The sequence below is a fragment of the Urocampus carinirostris genome, chromosome 3 (assembly GCF_059441175.1).
Source record: "Urocampus carinirostris isolate Australia breed hairy pipefish chromosome 3, RoL_Ucar_1.0, whole genome shotgun sequence".
In the NCBI taxonomy this organism is placed as follows: domain Eukaryota; kingdom Metazoa; phylum Chordata; class Actinopteri; order Syngnathiformes; family Syngnathidae; genus Urocampus; species Urocampus carinirostris.
Window position 1 is genome coordinate 13,122,014 of NC_142351.1, and position 15,123 is coordinate 13,137,136.

A 15,123-nucleotide genomic window follows, 5' to 3' on the forward strand; every position below is an offset into this window, starting at 1 on the left:
CCTGATTATAAGCTGCATCCACCACTATTTAAGTGATTTGCCACTTTTGAACTTACACAAGCCACACCACTGTACAAGCCCCGTGCGCACGCATTATAACTTGTGACATAATCACAAGTTTAACCCAGACCAAGCTGTAACTTCCACGATTGTAACTATATAAATAGTGCACAATCTTAGAACCACAATCAGCATCATGAATGGAAAATGATACCCGTAATGATGCAGACTTGTAAAGTCCGGGTCCCGTTAAAAGTAATCCAAGGAAACAAAATGTATATTTCCAAAGTTAAGGGTGGGAAAAATATATATCCACTATTGTCCGCTGCGACAACAGACAGATCTACCGGTAACTCAGCTTTACCCCACTTCCCATCAGCCCGCGTTTGCTCCGCCCCTTCTTTTTGATTCGCTCGTAGAAGACATAACAGAATAAATCTCTAAAATAAATACATTACAAAAATATATAGTTGCAAATACATATTATACATGGTTACACATATTTACGAAGAAAGACGGTACACCGAGAGAGTTTTCAAAGCTTTAATAATAATAATATAACTTTCATCCCAAACCGTGCCTGTGAAAGGTACCAACACGCTAGTAGGATCACGCTCTCAATGCATCAAACGTGTCTGTCAATCGAAAGCATCCCGCAATTGTGGAGTTCACGGTAGATCGTCCTCAACTTCCTCCTCATAACTATTGCCATCAAGGGCGTCTTCCTCATTATCGGAACATACCTTTACTTTACAGACAATATATGCATAAACTTAAAGGTTGCAGGCTTTCTTGGTGCACATATTCTACAGGTCTTAATCTTAACTTTGATACACAAACGCCGCTGGTGGCCATTAGAAAAATTACATAAATTGGCCGCTTCACTAAATAAGCCGCAGGGCTGAACATTTGGGAAAAAAGTAGCGGCTAATAGTCCGGAATTTACGGTAAATATATTACGCAACACTCAATGAATTTAACAGTAAACCTGGAACAAAATTAAACAGCAACAGTACTCACTGACCTGCAGCGTCCCTGCTCTGATTTACTACCAGCCTTTTAATGAAGAAGTGCACGATATCCTCTCCATTTCACTGACATGGAATATAACCGCCATTGTTGTTATGGTTTTCTAAAGCAAGCTCACGGGGGGAAAAGGCACACGCAAAGAGAACTGTGACAGCATAATATTCACACCAGAACCGAGTGAATATGATGTGATGATGTCCATGTTTTTGGAATGTGGAAGGGAACCGGAGTACCTGGAGGAAAACTCACGGAGGCACAGGGAGAAGATGCTAAAAGGCTAGTTGCTGGATTGGAACCCAGTGCCTCAGAACTCTGCGAACGCGCTAAACATTATTCCGCCATGCCGCCATTGGGTTTCGAGATATATTATTTCGATAAACATGTTATTACTGTTGTTACTATGTTGGCACTGCGTTATTATCATGTAATTATCAGGTTGTAATTATTAGAAGGATAAATTGACTAAAATTGGTTAGAAATTACATATCCTAGAAAACAAATGACCCATTGCTGGTGAGATATTTTCAGAACCAGCTCCCGGGCTACTCAGGTCAAGTCAAGTCAAGTCAAATTTATTTATATAGCCCTTAATCACAAAAATGTCTCAAAGGAGTGCACAGGATTACAATGACACAATTACCTGATCTTAAACCAACATGCGGGCAAGGAACAACTCAAAACCTCAGCGTGAGGAAAAAGAGAAACCTTGAGAAGGGACCTCACGAGTGGTATTCCCCTTTCAGGATGAGCAGGGTGAATTGCATTTAGCATTACTGTACACAAACATAGTAAACACTAGGTAACATGTTGAAAATTTGTCCGGAAAGTGCATGACAGCAGTGACGCCCCCAGCCTGTAAACTAGTCCAGAAAGTCCATGACGGCCACGACGCAGCTTCCCATCTCTGCCAGCTGGTCCATGCAGGCGTTCACATGCTTCAGGTCAAACGCTGGTCCGCTGACTCATCTCAAAAGGTGTTCTCTACCTGGTTCCCACGGGCATCACTTTTGAGACCCCTACGCTAAATAATACCCAATGTCCCGTTAACAAGGTAAGTCGTAGGGTGTACATGCAGGTGTTGTTTCATATCCCACACTTTCCATTAGTTTTGGATACAGTCAGGAATGGATGCTTTTATTTCTTAAAATATTAGGGTTTTGTCATAAATACTCCAGTCACAGATCTAAATAGTAATTAACCTGCCTTTTGTTGTTCTGGAATTAGAACAAAAACTCTTCAGCATACAAGCAAGTAACGCAGAGTCGTATTGCTTTCCGGGCCAGCGTTTCACTTGTAGTGTGACCTGGCCTGCCCTAAGCCCAGGCTGCACCCTCTGCAACATGGAATACACTTAAATAGCAGTTTAGTGTCTCCGTGGGGTGTTGAGATGTGTAAACTGAATTCTAAAGTTATCTTGGTTTAAACAGTCACGGTGCTTCCCAGCTGTCAGTGGAGCGTGGCCCATATATCAGGACGGGGCATGTCTGCTGACACGCTTCCAGCATTCCTCTAAACTACCGTTTTCTGTCTGTAGCTCCTTCCCAGCCATGCGAGGGTAGTCCGGGACACGTAACCCGCGCCCCGTGATTGCGCCACACATTATAATCGTGTCTCTCATCTAAAGTGGCTGTAATGATGGCTTACAGTTTGATGTCTTGATATAATACTTGTGAGTTTTGCCTGAACAAAATATTTCAATCCTTGAGAGGTTGCCCGACTTAAATCTTTTAGAGTTTAATATAGAATTTGAATTGTCTTTATTGTCATTGATAACAATGTCATGACCATTGTTTACATTGAGATTAGACACGAGATTCAGTGTTCTCGTTTGCCCGCGTCCCTGCGTCCTCGACGCATCATTTTTGCTGGGGACGCATAGTGTCAAATCAACGTGCGTCCCTGGGACGCAACTTTTTCAACACAAAATTGTCATTATCACCCGATTACTTTTATTTTAACAAAGATTTACCGCACTCCAAACTTTTCGTCAGGCAGATCCGCCATTGTTGTTTTGGTCTCGCGGTTCGAGTTTTCGTCTGCACGCCGATCTCGGCAAACGAGATCTCGTTGCTTCGAGATTACGTCATTGTTGTGGTGGTGGTCGTCGATTTAAGGTAAAAATCAAGACAAAATTGGTAATTTCTTCAGTGTCAGTAATAAGTCTAAACATAATGCCGAAAGTGATAACAACGGCAATAATTCCGGCACGAAAAAATGGCGGAGAAATTCTTCGGAAGATCGCTAGGAAAACACGAGAGGCTAGGAAAACACGTGTGTTGAAGCGAACGACTCGACGAAAGAAAATAAACAAAATAATACTCCTAAGCAAGATAAGGACTCTTCTGCCAAAATTGACTTTTTCCTGGTTACGCTATGAGGAGGATGATAATGGATTGGACCTTGAGAAGGCATTACAACTGTGGCGTGACAGCAAACCACGAAGAATATATGAACTGAAAAATCTGAAGTGATAACTGCTTGTATTACCAATTAACTGTGATGATTAAAACTGAATGAAAATATAGATTAATATAATTATTTCAGCAATATTATTTTGTATAATATACAATATTGTTGTGAACTGAAAAATCTTGAAGTGATAACTGATTTGTATTACCAATAAACTGTGATGATTAAAACTGAATGAATATACTGGACTGTCTCAGAAAATTAGAATATTGTGATAAACTTCTTTATTTTCTGTAATGCAATTAAAAAAACAAAAATGTCATACATTCTGGATTCATTACACATCAACTGAACTATTTCAAGCCTTTTATTATTTGAATATTGCTGATTTTGGCTTACAGCTGAAAAAAACTCAAAAATCCTATCTCAAAATATTAGAATACTTCCTCAGACCAAGTAAAAAAAAATAATTTTATAACAGCAAAACTAAATCAAACATTTGAAAATGTCCATTGATGCACTCAGTACTTGGTTGGGAATCCTTTTACTGCATCAATCCGGCGTGGCATGGAGGCAATCAGCCTGTGGCATTGCTGAGGTGTTATTGATGCCCAGGATGCTTCGATAGCGGCCTTCAGCTCATTTGCATTTGTAGGTCTGGTGTCTTTCATCTTCTTCTTAACTATACCCCACAAATTCTCGATGGGGTTCAGGTCAGGGGAATTAGCAGGCCAATCAAGGACAGTGATGCCATGGTCAGTGCACCAGTTACTGGTGGTTTTGGCACTGTGGGCAGGTGCCAGATCATGCTGGAAAATGAAATACTCATCCCCATAGAGCTTTTCAGCAGATGGAAGCATTTAGTGCTCTAAAATCTCTTGGTACACAGTTGCATTTACTCTGGACTTGATGAAACACAGTGGACCAACACCAGCAGCTGACATGGCTCCCCAAACCATTGCTGACTGTGGGAACTTCACACTGGATTTCAAGCAACTTGGATTTTGCTCTTCTCCAGCCTTTCTCCAGACTCTGGCGCCTTGACTTCCAAATGAAATGCAAAACTTGCTTTCGTCTGAAAAGAGGACTTTGGACCACTCTGCAACTGTCCAGTGCTTCTTCTCCATAGCCCAAGTCAGACGCTTCTTCCGTTGTCTTGAGTTCAGAAGTGGCTTGACCATGGGAATACGGCTATTGTAGCCCATTTCCCGGACACGTCTGTGAACTGTGGCTTTTGATACCTGGACTCCAGCTTCAGCCCACTGTCTTTGAAGCTCCCTCAAATTCTGGAAGCGGCTCTTCTTCACAATTTTGTTAAGGCTGCGGTCATCTCTCTTGGTTGTGCAGCGTTTCCGGCCAGATTTTTCCCTTCCAACAGACTTTTTGTGGATATGCTTTGAAACTGCACTCTGTGAACAGCCTGCTCTTTGAGAAATTTCTTTTTGTGTCTTACCCTCCTGATGGAGGGTATCAATGATGGTCCTCTGGACAGCAGTCAGATCAGCAGTCTTCCCCATACTTGTGATTTAGTTTACTGAACCAAGCTGAGTGTTTTTAAGGCTCAAGAAACCCTCGCAAGGTGTTTCGAGTTAATTAGATGATTCAGGTGATTAGTTGAATAGCCTACTTGTATACTTTTTCATGATATTCTAATATTTTGAGATAGGATTTTTGAGTTTTCTTAAGCTGTAAGCCAAATTCAGCAATATTCAAATAATAAAAGGCTTGAAATATTTCAGTTGATGTGTAATGAATCCAGAATGTATGACATTTTTGTTTTTTTAATTGCATTACAGAAAATAAAGAAGTTTATCACAATATTCTAATTTTCTGAGACAGTCCAGTATATATTCATCTATATATTTGTCGCCGATTCACAATTTCAACCCCGATAACACTAAATTTTGGGGACCCATAGATCTCTGTTGGGACCCATAGATTTTTGAGCATGTGAGTCCCCGGGACCCATCACTTTTCAAAGGTAAAATGAACACTGGAGACTCCAGGATAAACACGTTTAGGGTGATGATGGAGTTTGCATACTTCAATTGAGCAGCTGGGAAAATAAAAAAGAAAGAGGCCAAAAATTTCGAAGAATATATTGACATAAATGACATTGTCATTATACCCCTTCATGAAGAAAAAATAAATTTAAAATAAGAAAAGTAATGTTTCTAAGTAAAGTTTCATTTTTTAATTGGCTTGTAAGTTCCAGCTCGATATGAACCTCTCAGATTTCTTTTAATTCTGATGTCAGATCATTTTTCTTGTTTCCTATTTTTCCTTATTTTACTTCTCTGTTATTTTTTTTAATCTAAAATTGTTTTGCAGTTTACTAATTGGAAAGGAAACAATATCTACCGCCGAAGCAAAATAAAAGCATGCTTTGTTAAATCGTCAACTGGGATTTTTGCAGTGCGACTTCAAAAGCTGATTTAACACTGAGATCTATCATGGCTTAAAGCGTGTAGTATAACGTTGTGCTGAGTGCAACACAGGTCTAATAACCCTGCCAGAAATCTACATGGGAATTCTTTTTATTTCTAGTGAACTACCCGTCGTTGTTCTTTTGTAAATTTTATCCGACATATTACAGACAGTAATAATATATCTACGTCAAACATTCGATTGGAGCTTGTGGTTTGCAGTCTAAAACCCAGAGCAGAAAGAGATCGTGAGCAAAGCAAGGCAATTAGTATCAGTGACATCACTCAGACTTGACTTCCGGAAAGTCCAACTGGTTAGCGTGCACACCCCGCAAAATTTGTTTGCCTGAATTTGAGCCTTTGCCCGAACTGGGCAGAGGACGTCTGTCCAAGCCTCACAATAAATCATTGGCAGGACACTTGGAGTAGAGAAAAAACAGGCATTACCTTGCGTACAGAAAAGTCACAACCATCCATCATCTGTTCCGCTTATCCTCAGTAGGGTCGCGGGCAATGTTCCCTCTAATTTTCCACGGGTCTGAGCGGTCACACAAAGTCGGTGAGCAACGCTTGAAACAACAGTGAGCCACCATAATCCCAAGTGTGGCAAGATCATTAATTATCAAACACGTCCAAAACTTGACGTCAAGTTACATTTTGCTGAGTTTCCGGCAATGCAAAATTTTTTTTCTCTTTTGAATCAATTGACTAATGTACTATTGCAAAGGTTGTACGGCCTACAAATATCGTTTGTTCTTACAATTCTATCACAAGATATCCATTTCTTTTATTTCCTGATATAATTTGTCGCATAATATTAACATTTTTGGGGGCTTATTTAGTCGGTTGTAAGATACAGAACTGTACTTAATCACATTTTTTAGTGGAAGTACAATGTTGGCAACAAGATTCACTTGATATAATTGGAAATTATTTGAATGCAACACAAACTTTTTATTCTTTTTTCTGTGTGTTTTTTTCTACTTTTTTTTAAAAATTCCTCTAAAAAAAATCTCATTGTGTTTATTTTTTCCGAGCTGTTACTTTTTTCTTTTTGTTCTCTATTTACTTTTTTCCTATATTTCTTTCTTTTGTTTTTTTCTGGCTTTTTTCTAAATTTTTCCTTCTTTTTTCTCTTTCTTTTGTTTCTTTTTTTTCCCAGCTCTTCACTACTTTTTCATTTTGGTATTTTTTTCTTTTTTGTTCTATTCCCCTCTTCCTTTAAGTCATTTTGTGAATAATTGTACTCAATATTTGGTCATGTTGGGATTAAAGAAGCAAAAACAATCTGAAGAGCCGTTTAGGACCCGAAAGAGCCGGTTCCTTTTAATGAGCCGAGCCGAAGAAGCCGGTTCTCGACATACTCTACTAACTTTACTCAACTTCGTTCGACTTCAAAATACCGCATTCAGTACACAACGTCAGGGGAACCCGTGTATTTTTACCTTCATGCACTGTAACTTTGACTTAAGTCGCTTCTTAATAAGTAATTTCGAGCCCTCATTTTTGTGCACTGGCTAGATTTTCTTGTGCGCTGAGAATGTGCGAGCAGTGCGCAATTGCGCACGCGCGCAGCTTAGAGGGAACACTGATCGCGGGGGTTTTGGAGCCTATCGCAGACATCCTCGGGCAGTGGGCAGGGGACACCCTGAACTGGTTGCCAGCGAGTCCCAGGCCACACATACAGACAACTCACTCGCTCATTCACATCTAGGGACAATTTAGACCGGCCAATTAACATGACATGCATGTTTTTTGGAATGTGGGAGGAAACCGGAGTGCCCGGAGGAAATCCACGCAAGCACAAGTTGAACATGCAAACTCCACACAAGGAGGCTGCGGTAGCTGGACTTGAACCCTAACCTCTGCATCGTGAGGCTGCACACTAAACACCCATCCACCATGCCGCTCACTGTAGTTATATTTTACTAAAAGAATGGGTGGGCATACATTTTGCTAGTGGTTGTTGTGGTCTATGTTTCAGCCTTTTTAGTTGATCCTCTTTTATAAAACTCTATGATCATTGATCATGTAACAGGTGCACAGCTGTTTTCTGACAGAAATCGAAACATTTTATTTTTTGGGAGGGAAAAACATCACTCTGACATTACACATTTACACATGTGGACACAGCGTAATCTCTCAGCCTTTTTTGGACATGTTGGATGGGAAAAAAGATTGGCAGGCTTTCAGAGGGAAGAAAGAAAATGCACTCGGAGACCTATTATCAGCTGACTCCTGCTGCCACCCCTCGCCATTTCCTAAAGTATACTTTGAAAATGTCATTTTTGCCTTATCAAAATGGAAAAGGGAGTGACTGCAGGTGGGCAATCACAGCAACAGACGTGTGAACAAATGTCCAAAGCTTTGCTTTTGCTATTTTGATGTGTTCCATTGAAATCCATGATGAACACCATTGAGAGGGGAAAGTGGACCAGGGCCTGCTTTTTCTGTTGTTTGTAACTGTCTCTTTCCATCTTTTGCAGACATTGACGAGTGCTCCTTTGACCGAGCCTGCGACCATTTCTGTGTCAACTCTGCAGGAAGCTTCCAATGTCTTTGTCACAAAGGCTACGTCCTCTACGGCCTTGCGCACTGCGGCGGTGAGCAAGCTACTTTTCACTCCACACCTCCTCAAAGCATCTAGGAGTTTCTCTCATACCGAACGGGGGAAAAGACACAGCACAGGCAGACGGGTTCATTCAACGTGTTAGCGTGTTGTAGCGAGCAGCTTAAAGCGGCATGCCAAGTGTGTGAAAGGGAAGGTTTGCCAGATGCCCTGCTTGTCCTTGAAGAGACCCTTGAAGAGTTCTTTACAAAATTCAGAGAGGGAGGAAAAATGTTTTGTAATTTGATTCGTTAAGAAGTTCTTGAGTCTAAAGATGGATTACGTAGCTCAAGTTGGTTTACTTTAAGTCTTGATTTTCCCAAAAGAATCAAATGGGTAGAGACAGGTTGCTGCTCGTGAGACAGGAATTCAATGTGCACCCGCACTCTACTTGGCAGCAATGCAAAGCGCCAGTGATTGTTGCAGTAGTTAATGGACTAAAACATTTTTGGAAGAAGTGTCATGTGGATTTTCCTGTAGCTGGAACATAAAATCTGACAACTCCATACTCTCGGACTAGATATGTGTCCAAGAAGGAAGGGTGTGAATCTCAGCTCCCTGACTCTCTCCAACTGCTGGAGAACAACAGAGTTGCCCTTTATAGTTGGTAAATATCGCCGGTTGGGATCTGCTGCTGTGACCAGTCCCCCGGAGCCCCAACAACATTGCCCATTGTGTAATCTATGACTTGTGACGTAGTTTGATTCAATTGCAGTTTACATACAGAAAGGCTTCTGGTATAAAAAATAGTGTACCGTATTTTCCGCACTATAAGGCGCACCTAAAAGTCTTTATTTTTTTTCAAAAGCTGACCGAGCGCCTTATAATACAGTGCGCCTTATATATGGATCAATATTAAGTCGCAAAGTCTTGCAACTAAGGCAAGCAGCCCCCGACTAGATTTCCCCCCGAAGGCGAAGTAGTCCGTGGTGTATGCTGGGATTTATATACCGGCGTTTCATTTCCTAACCAATGTGTCAATCATCATTTGAATCAGTCACTATTGGCTAAAGTTATTCGGAGATAAAGGGAGCGGATCCTTTTGATCATTTACAGGCTCGCATAGGCTAAAGGGGCGAAACAAAGCCTGCAATTGGCCGAAAAAGATGAATGTGAATCACACGAATCACACGATGGGATGCACTACGGCATAGAGAAAACATTTTTTACTATTCTGTATTTGTAAATATTCTACTCTCCTGTATTTACTACACTCACGGTTGTAAGAAGACCATGGTTACGTATCATTATTGAACGTGATGGCTGCAAGAGAACTTAGGTGAGCTATGCGGCTTTATATTTTCCCGGTATCTTGTTTTAGAACGATCTTGATGTTTCTGTGATAAGTCTATTTTTAAACTAAATTCAATTCAAAGTGTTTATTGTCATATGTACAGTAAAGAACCCCATTTCCCTGCACAATAAAATTCTTACTTTGCTGTCCACACAGTTGCCAGAAAAAAATAAAATGGAAACTAAGAAAAGTTTAGCATTTCTTGAATCCCAACGCTTTAACCTTCCGAATGATATGTGGAATGATGCATTTGAGTGATTGGTGACATCGTACAGACACCGTTTCCGTACATGTCTGAGACACGTATTTGCTTCTTTGCAAGCTTTCGGAATGTTAAGGGGGTAATAAGTTTGACTGAACTATCTGACTGTTTTGTCGACGTTCCCATTGTAGCGCCTTATAATCCGGTGCGCCTTATGTATGGAAAATATAGGACCAAAAACGATTTTTTGGGGGTGCGCCCTATAACCCGGTGCGCCTTATAGCGCGGAAAATACGGTAATTTATTTTATAGATGTTAGATATGTTTTTCAAAAATGGATTCAAATAAATTCCCATCCTTATGAAAAAAATACAGTAATACCGCTACATATGAAATTGATTTGTCCCAAGATTGTGGTGTTATATATAATTTCTCGAATTTCGAGCTAATTTTCCCGATCGTAAATAACCAGTTAATCCATTCCCATCACCCCGAAAGCATCCAAGTTGACACTAAATACACTAAAACATTTCCTGATCACTGAAAACACATTAAAATAGTAATTGAACACACAAATACAATAATGTGATAAATAAGACGATATTAAGAAAGTCAAATGTGAGGTTATTATGAGCATTTACCGTGGTGGAAGTCAGAAGTTTCTAACGTAACAAAGGTGTAAGCTTGGTGTGTGCATAAGCACGTAGTGTAGACTTAAAATTAGTTACGTTTACGGGGGCCTAAATGTTGATCACATTTTTACTGGCCCGCGGCCTCTGTCATAAGTGACCTACCAGTAATCTTGACCACAGTATTAAATACATCTCTACTAACAAAGTTACCCTTTTCACCAGATGATTTAGCCTACCCTTTTTCCGAGATGGAGACTGTAAATAAAAAAGGAAAGTTGACTGTGAGTGCCGCCACTTCCAGGACAAGTGGTCATTGTCGTATTTCTTTCACCAAAATCCAAAACAACTGCTTTTGCCTAATTTGCTAAGAGACAGTGGCTGTTTTCAAAGAAGATAATGTCAAGAAGCACTGCCAGACTACAAATAGCTAACTGGAAACAAACGCTGTGAAAATTTAAAGCAACTGGAAGCTGTTTTAACAGCACAGCATTCACGATTGCCGAATGAAAATGCTACAAAAGCGAGCTGCAAGGCCGCAACGCTGATAAAGACTGTTAAAATAATTGTCGGCCTACATCAAGCATCTTGTCATTCCTCTTCATCCTCCCTCGTACACAAAAATATTGTGCATGTCAAGCTTTTCTCCAAATAAATAATTCATTCCTGTAGGATCCTGTGACATCTTGGTGGGTGACGGGCTTTTTTCCAGCGTGGATCTAAAAGTGTTGGCAAAATGTCTTGTCAATCGAGAGAATTCAAGCACCTGCATCGGATTTGTAGGGCTTTTTTTTATGATGAACCGGGCAGACTCAAATGTTTGTTTCTGGGACTTGTGATGAATGGCTTTGCAGGGCTTTTCATCGCCGCTGTCGGAACTATTAGATAACCCGTGAGATTTATTGAGCTCCCCTACGCACATCTGGACTTGCCGCTCATAAGTAAGCTCAAGTTGTGGCTTCTGTGCTTCATCAACACCAAAATAAACCCCGGAGACTGTCTCAGCATTCAACAATAGGTTCAAGCTCAACAAATCCTGTCAGGTTGCCAACCTGCCTCCAAATATTGTGCTGAAACCTGTCAGAACTCTTCCTGAGATAGAGTTCGTTTAGCCAGGGGTTCGCAAAAGGCTGCTCTAGAGCCGCATGGAGTACTTTGGCGCTTTTTAGTGGCTCCCTGGCATTTTTCGAAAATGTTTGATGATGGAAAATTATATGGTTTCTGTAGGAGAAAAAACATGACACAAGCATTATTCATGTTTTTACATAGATGTATACAGTGTTTTGATATAGATATATACTGTACAGGTATGTACAGTATATTTGGTCGCAGGTCCAACAAGGATAAATATTTATTGAATACACTAAAAGTTGCCTTTTTTTAAACATAAATATGATTTTAAAAAAGACCTGAATATTATTTCAGAACAAACAAACTTTAACATTAAATAACTTCAAAAAAAAGGTTTGCTCTCCATAAAAATATCTCCTGTCAAAATTATACAAAATCAAAATATGAAAAGAATTGAAACATAAATAACATTTGTGCTTTTCGCTTTGGGAATTTTTCTTTGGTGTACCTTCAGCTCTGCATTAAACACTTCTTTCATTTAAAAAAATGATTTTAATAATAATAAGGTAATACACATGAATTATGAGACAAACGTGCATTTTTTAAATACTTGTAGATTGAGAAATGTTTATATTTTGACATATCATGAGACTCACCTAGAGGAAGATGACATAATTGTCGGCCATCTTGCTGCTAGGGGTACCCCCAAAATACTAAAACCTTATGAAGGTCTGGGATAAAAAAAATAAAGAAAAATTCTGCATTTTGGTTACTTTGTCTTCGTAGTTTGTATTATTTCTTGTGCTTTGTAGCACTCATTATCAGCGGCACTGCACAATGCTGCGATATTTAGCGGCCAAATATCTCATTACGAATGTTATTTTACTTAATTTGATATATTTTGCTTTGCTGTATCATACAATTTTGACTATTTTACATATATAGTTTCCACTGTTTTTTATATTGACAAGTGCATATAATTATAACAACAAAATATTTTAGCTATAAATAAATCATTGTTATATTAAGCATAATTATACCACACATGCCATGTTAAAAGATTGTTTTTCCTATTTTAATTGAAAAATGAATTTGAAATGTAACAGAACAACAATAATACCTGTCAAAACTCAGCCCTCATTCGCCTTTTCTTTCATCGCAAGTAAATACTAGATTTGTAATCGCTATCTATTTATATGATAGTTGTCTTTTTGAACAGTGACATGATCCAAAAAGCAATTTGAAGGAGAGCGAAAAACCTCAATTTACGAAGTAACGCACCGCTTTTAGCCATCGGTATCAATAATGGCGTTGAAACGGAGGAAAAAGTAATTAGTTAGACAACCCCGTGACTGAAAAAATAACGCCGTTATTTTTCTTCCCTTCACTGCTCATCATTCAGTATTGTCCTGAGTGCGCAGAAGTAATACGTTGAAAAATTGCACATTTTCTATTTTATCTCTGAGCCATAAGTACTCTTGAAATGAGCCATATATAGCTGGCGAGCCATAGGTTCCCAACCACCGTTCTATAGTCTGTAACAGTCTATGGTCTGTGCAGCCATTTTAGACTTCTTCTGATTAAGGGCTATACAAATACATTTGACATGGCATACCTAAAACTAGCAGAATTCTCGTCCGATGGCTAGGGAATCAAGTACTATGATTTCAACTTTTTAAGGTATAAGAACCTGCAGAACCCTATGGAGTTTGTTAAGGGACATCCAGGTGTCCCAATACAGTACAATGATTCAAGGATCAGTGTCTGAAAATCATGACAAAAAGTTACCGGACACCAGGGCAGACAATAAGACACACAATAAGACGACTGATCGCAAAAAAAACAACAACATTGTTGCAAAGTATTAACGATTGATAATCAGAATACATACAGAACAGCACTTTAAAACTAAGTTTATTATAAATCTACTTATAACATTCATTGCATGTTTATGACATCTCTGTTTTCCATCTGCTATCAGTATGTACCTGTATGTACTCATATTCATTCATGCCATGTTTGCGTTGCGTCGTCTGCTACAAGCCACGTGAACTCCTCTTTCCACAATGCTTTTAATGCATGTTTACCTTTTGTAGCGTCATACATTTTGTTAGCTTCTTTTGAATCTTTCTTATGGGGTTGAGGTTTTGGTTCCTAACCACTTCTCCATTTTTCTTGTGGTCTCTGTGCTTCTACTTTGGAAAATGATAAGCTAATGCCCGACCTTATAATGCTCGGGAAAGTCCGGAAGCACGGGGTTATTCGATGCAGGCTTCTGATTGGCTGCCGAGTATGCAATTTGTCAAGCAAACCAAAATTTCCAAACCGAACGAAGATTTCAAAATCGGAATAAAGCAAAAATCTTTTTTTTTTTTTTTTTTCTTGAAAAGTTGTCGCCACCTGGGCGCAGAGTTTTGTAAGTTGTACGTAAAAGATGCACGCCCCGGGCGTCCGGGCGGACGTTATTTCAGACACTGCAAGGATTAAAATGTATGTCTTTTTTTCTTCCGTTTTCATTCGTCCATGCACATAAAAAAGGTAAAAGGTGCAAAGGGATTTGCAGAAAGGTCAGTGGAGTTTTATCCGCTTGTATTTGGAAGAAAATAAAAAGTCCAAACAAGGGTTTTTGGCAGATGAGCTCCGTTTCCATCTGATATTCATCGTAGTTGTTGGTCCTTTAAATGGAGTGCTTTGAAGCGGAGAGTAGGCAGCGCATCGCTCGTCGTGTTTCCAAGCCGCTCTGGGCGACGCTTTGGCAGACTTCGCTTCATGAAGTCATCATCCTGTTCGGGGAATCAAAAACACTCCGAATTTGTTTTTTCTGCTCGGCGATAGAACGAGACATGGTGGAGCGTTACTTATCCACAGAATTAGGGCTGCACGATTTTGGAAATAAAATCAAATTGTGATATTTCAGACCTGTATTGCCATTTTGATTTTACAAGAAAAGTGCATTTTTTGCTAGTTTTGGTTTTGGGGAAAACCTAAACATAGTGACATTAAATCCTACATCGAGATGATGTCCTTAGAGACTGAGTATACGACTGTAACAAAATAACTATGGATCTATAAACAAAAACAGAATTGCAGTTGTCATTTTACAAAAGTACAACAAAATTGGAAGACTACTCATTTCAGTGTAAGAAAACGATTTAGAGAGAGGCTGGCTAGCTACTCGCTAGTGGCAGGTAACCGCGACTTCTGCAAGGTCTTTGTGATAAAGAAAATACAAAAATCACAAATGCAGCGGTTTTGCAGAGTAGTATCACCAAATTGTCCGTTATATTAGTAATAGATCTGGCGTTGGTGACTTACCATGTTCGGTAGTGGTGGCTTAAGAGTTGTTAGCCTAGCTGTATGTCACGAAGCGGAACGGGACTGTCACGAAGCGGGTCGGGAAGCAGGAAGTTGGAACTCATTTGCGTAGACGGTCTGTCACTTTAATTAAGAAAGAA

General features: G+C 39.6%; 1 protein-coding gene across 3 annotated transcripts in view; it reads left to right on the forward strand.

Annotated features, from left to right (window-relative positions):
• Positions 1–15,123, forward strand: part of LOC148368727 (signal peptide, CUB and EGF-like domain-containing protein 3) — a 192,650-nt gene that overhangs the window by 147,614 nt on the left and 29,913 nt on the right. For all 3 annotated transcript variants that reach the window (XM_088330756.1, XM_088330753.1, XM_088330754.1), the window contains one exon: positions 8,351–8,467. In XM_088330756.1, coding sequence (XP_088186882.1) covers positions 8,351–8,467 — 117 coding nt within the window. The remainder of the gene's footprint in view (positions 1–8,350; positions 8,468–15,123) is intronic.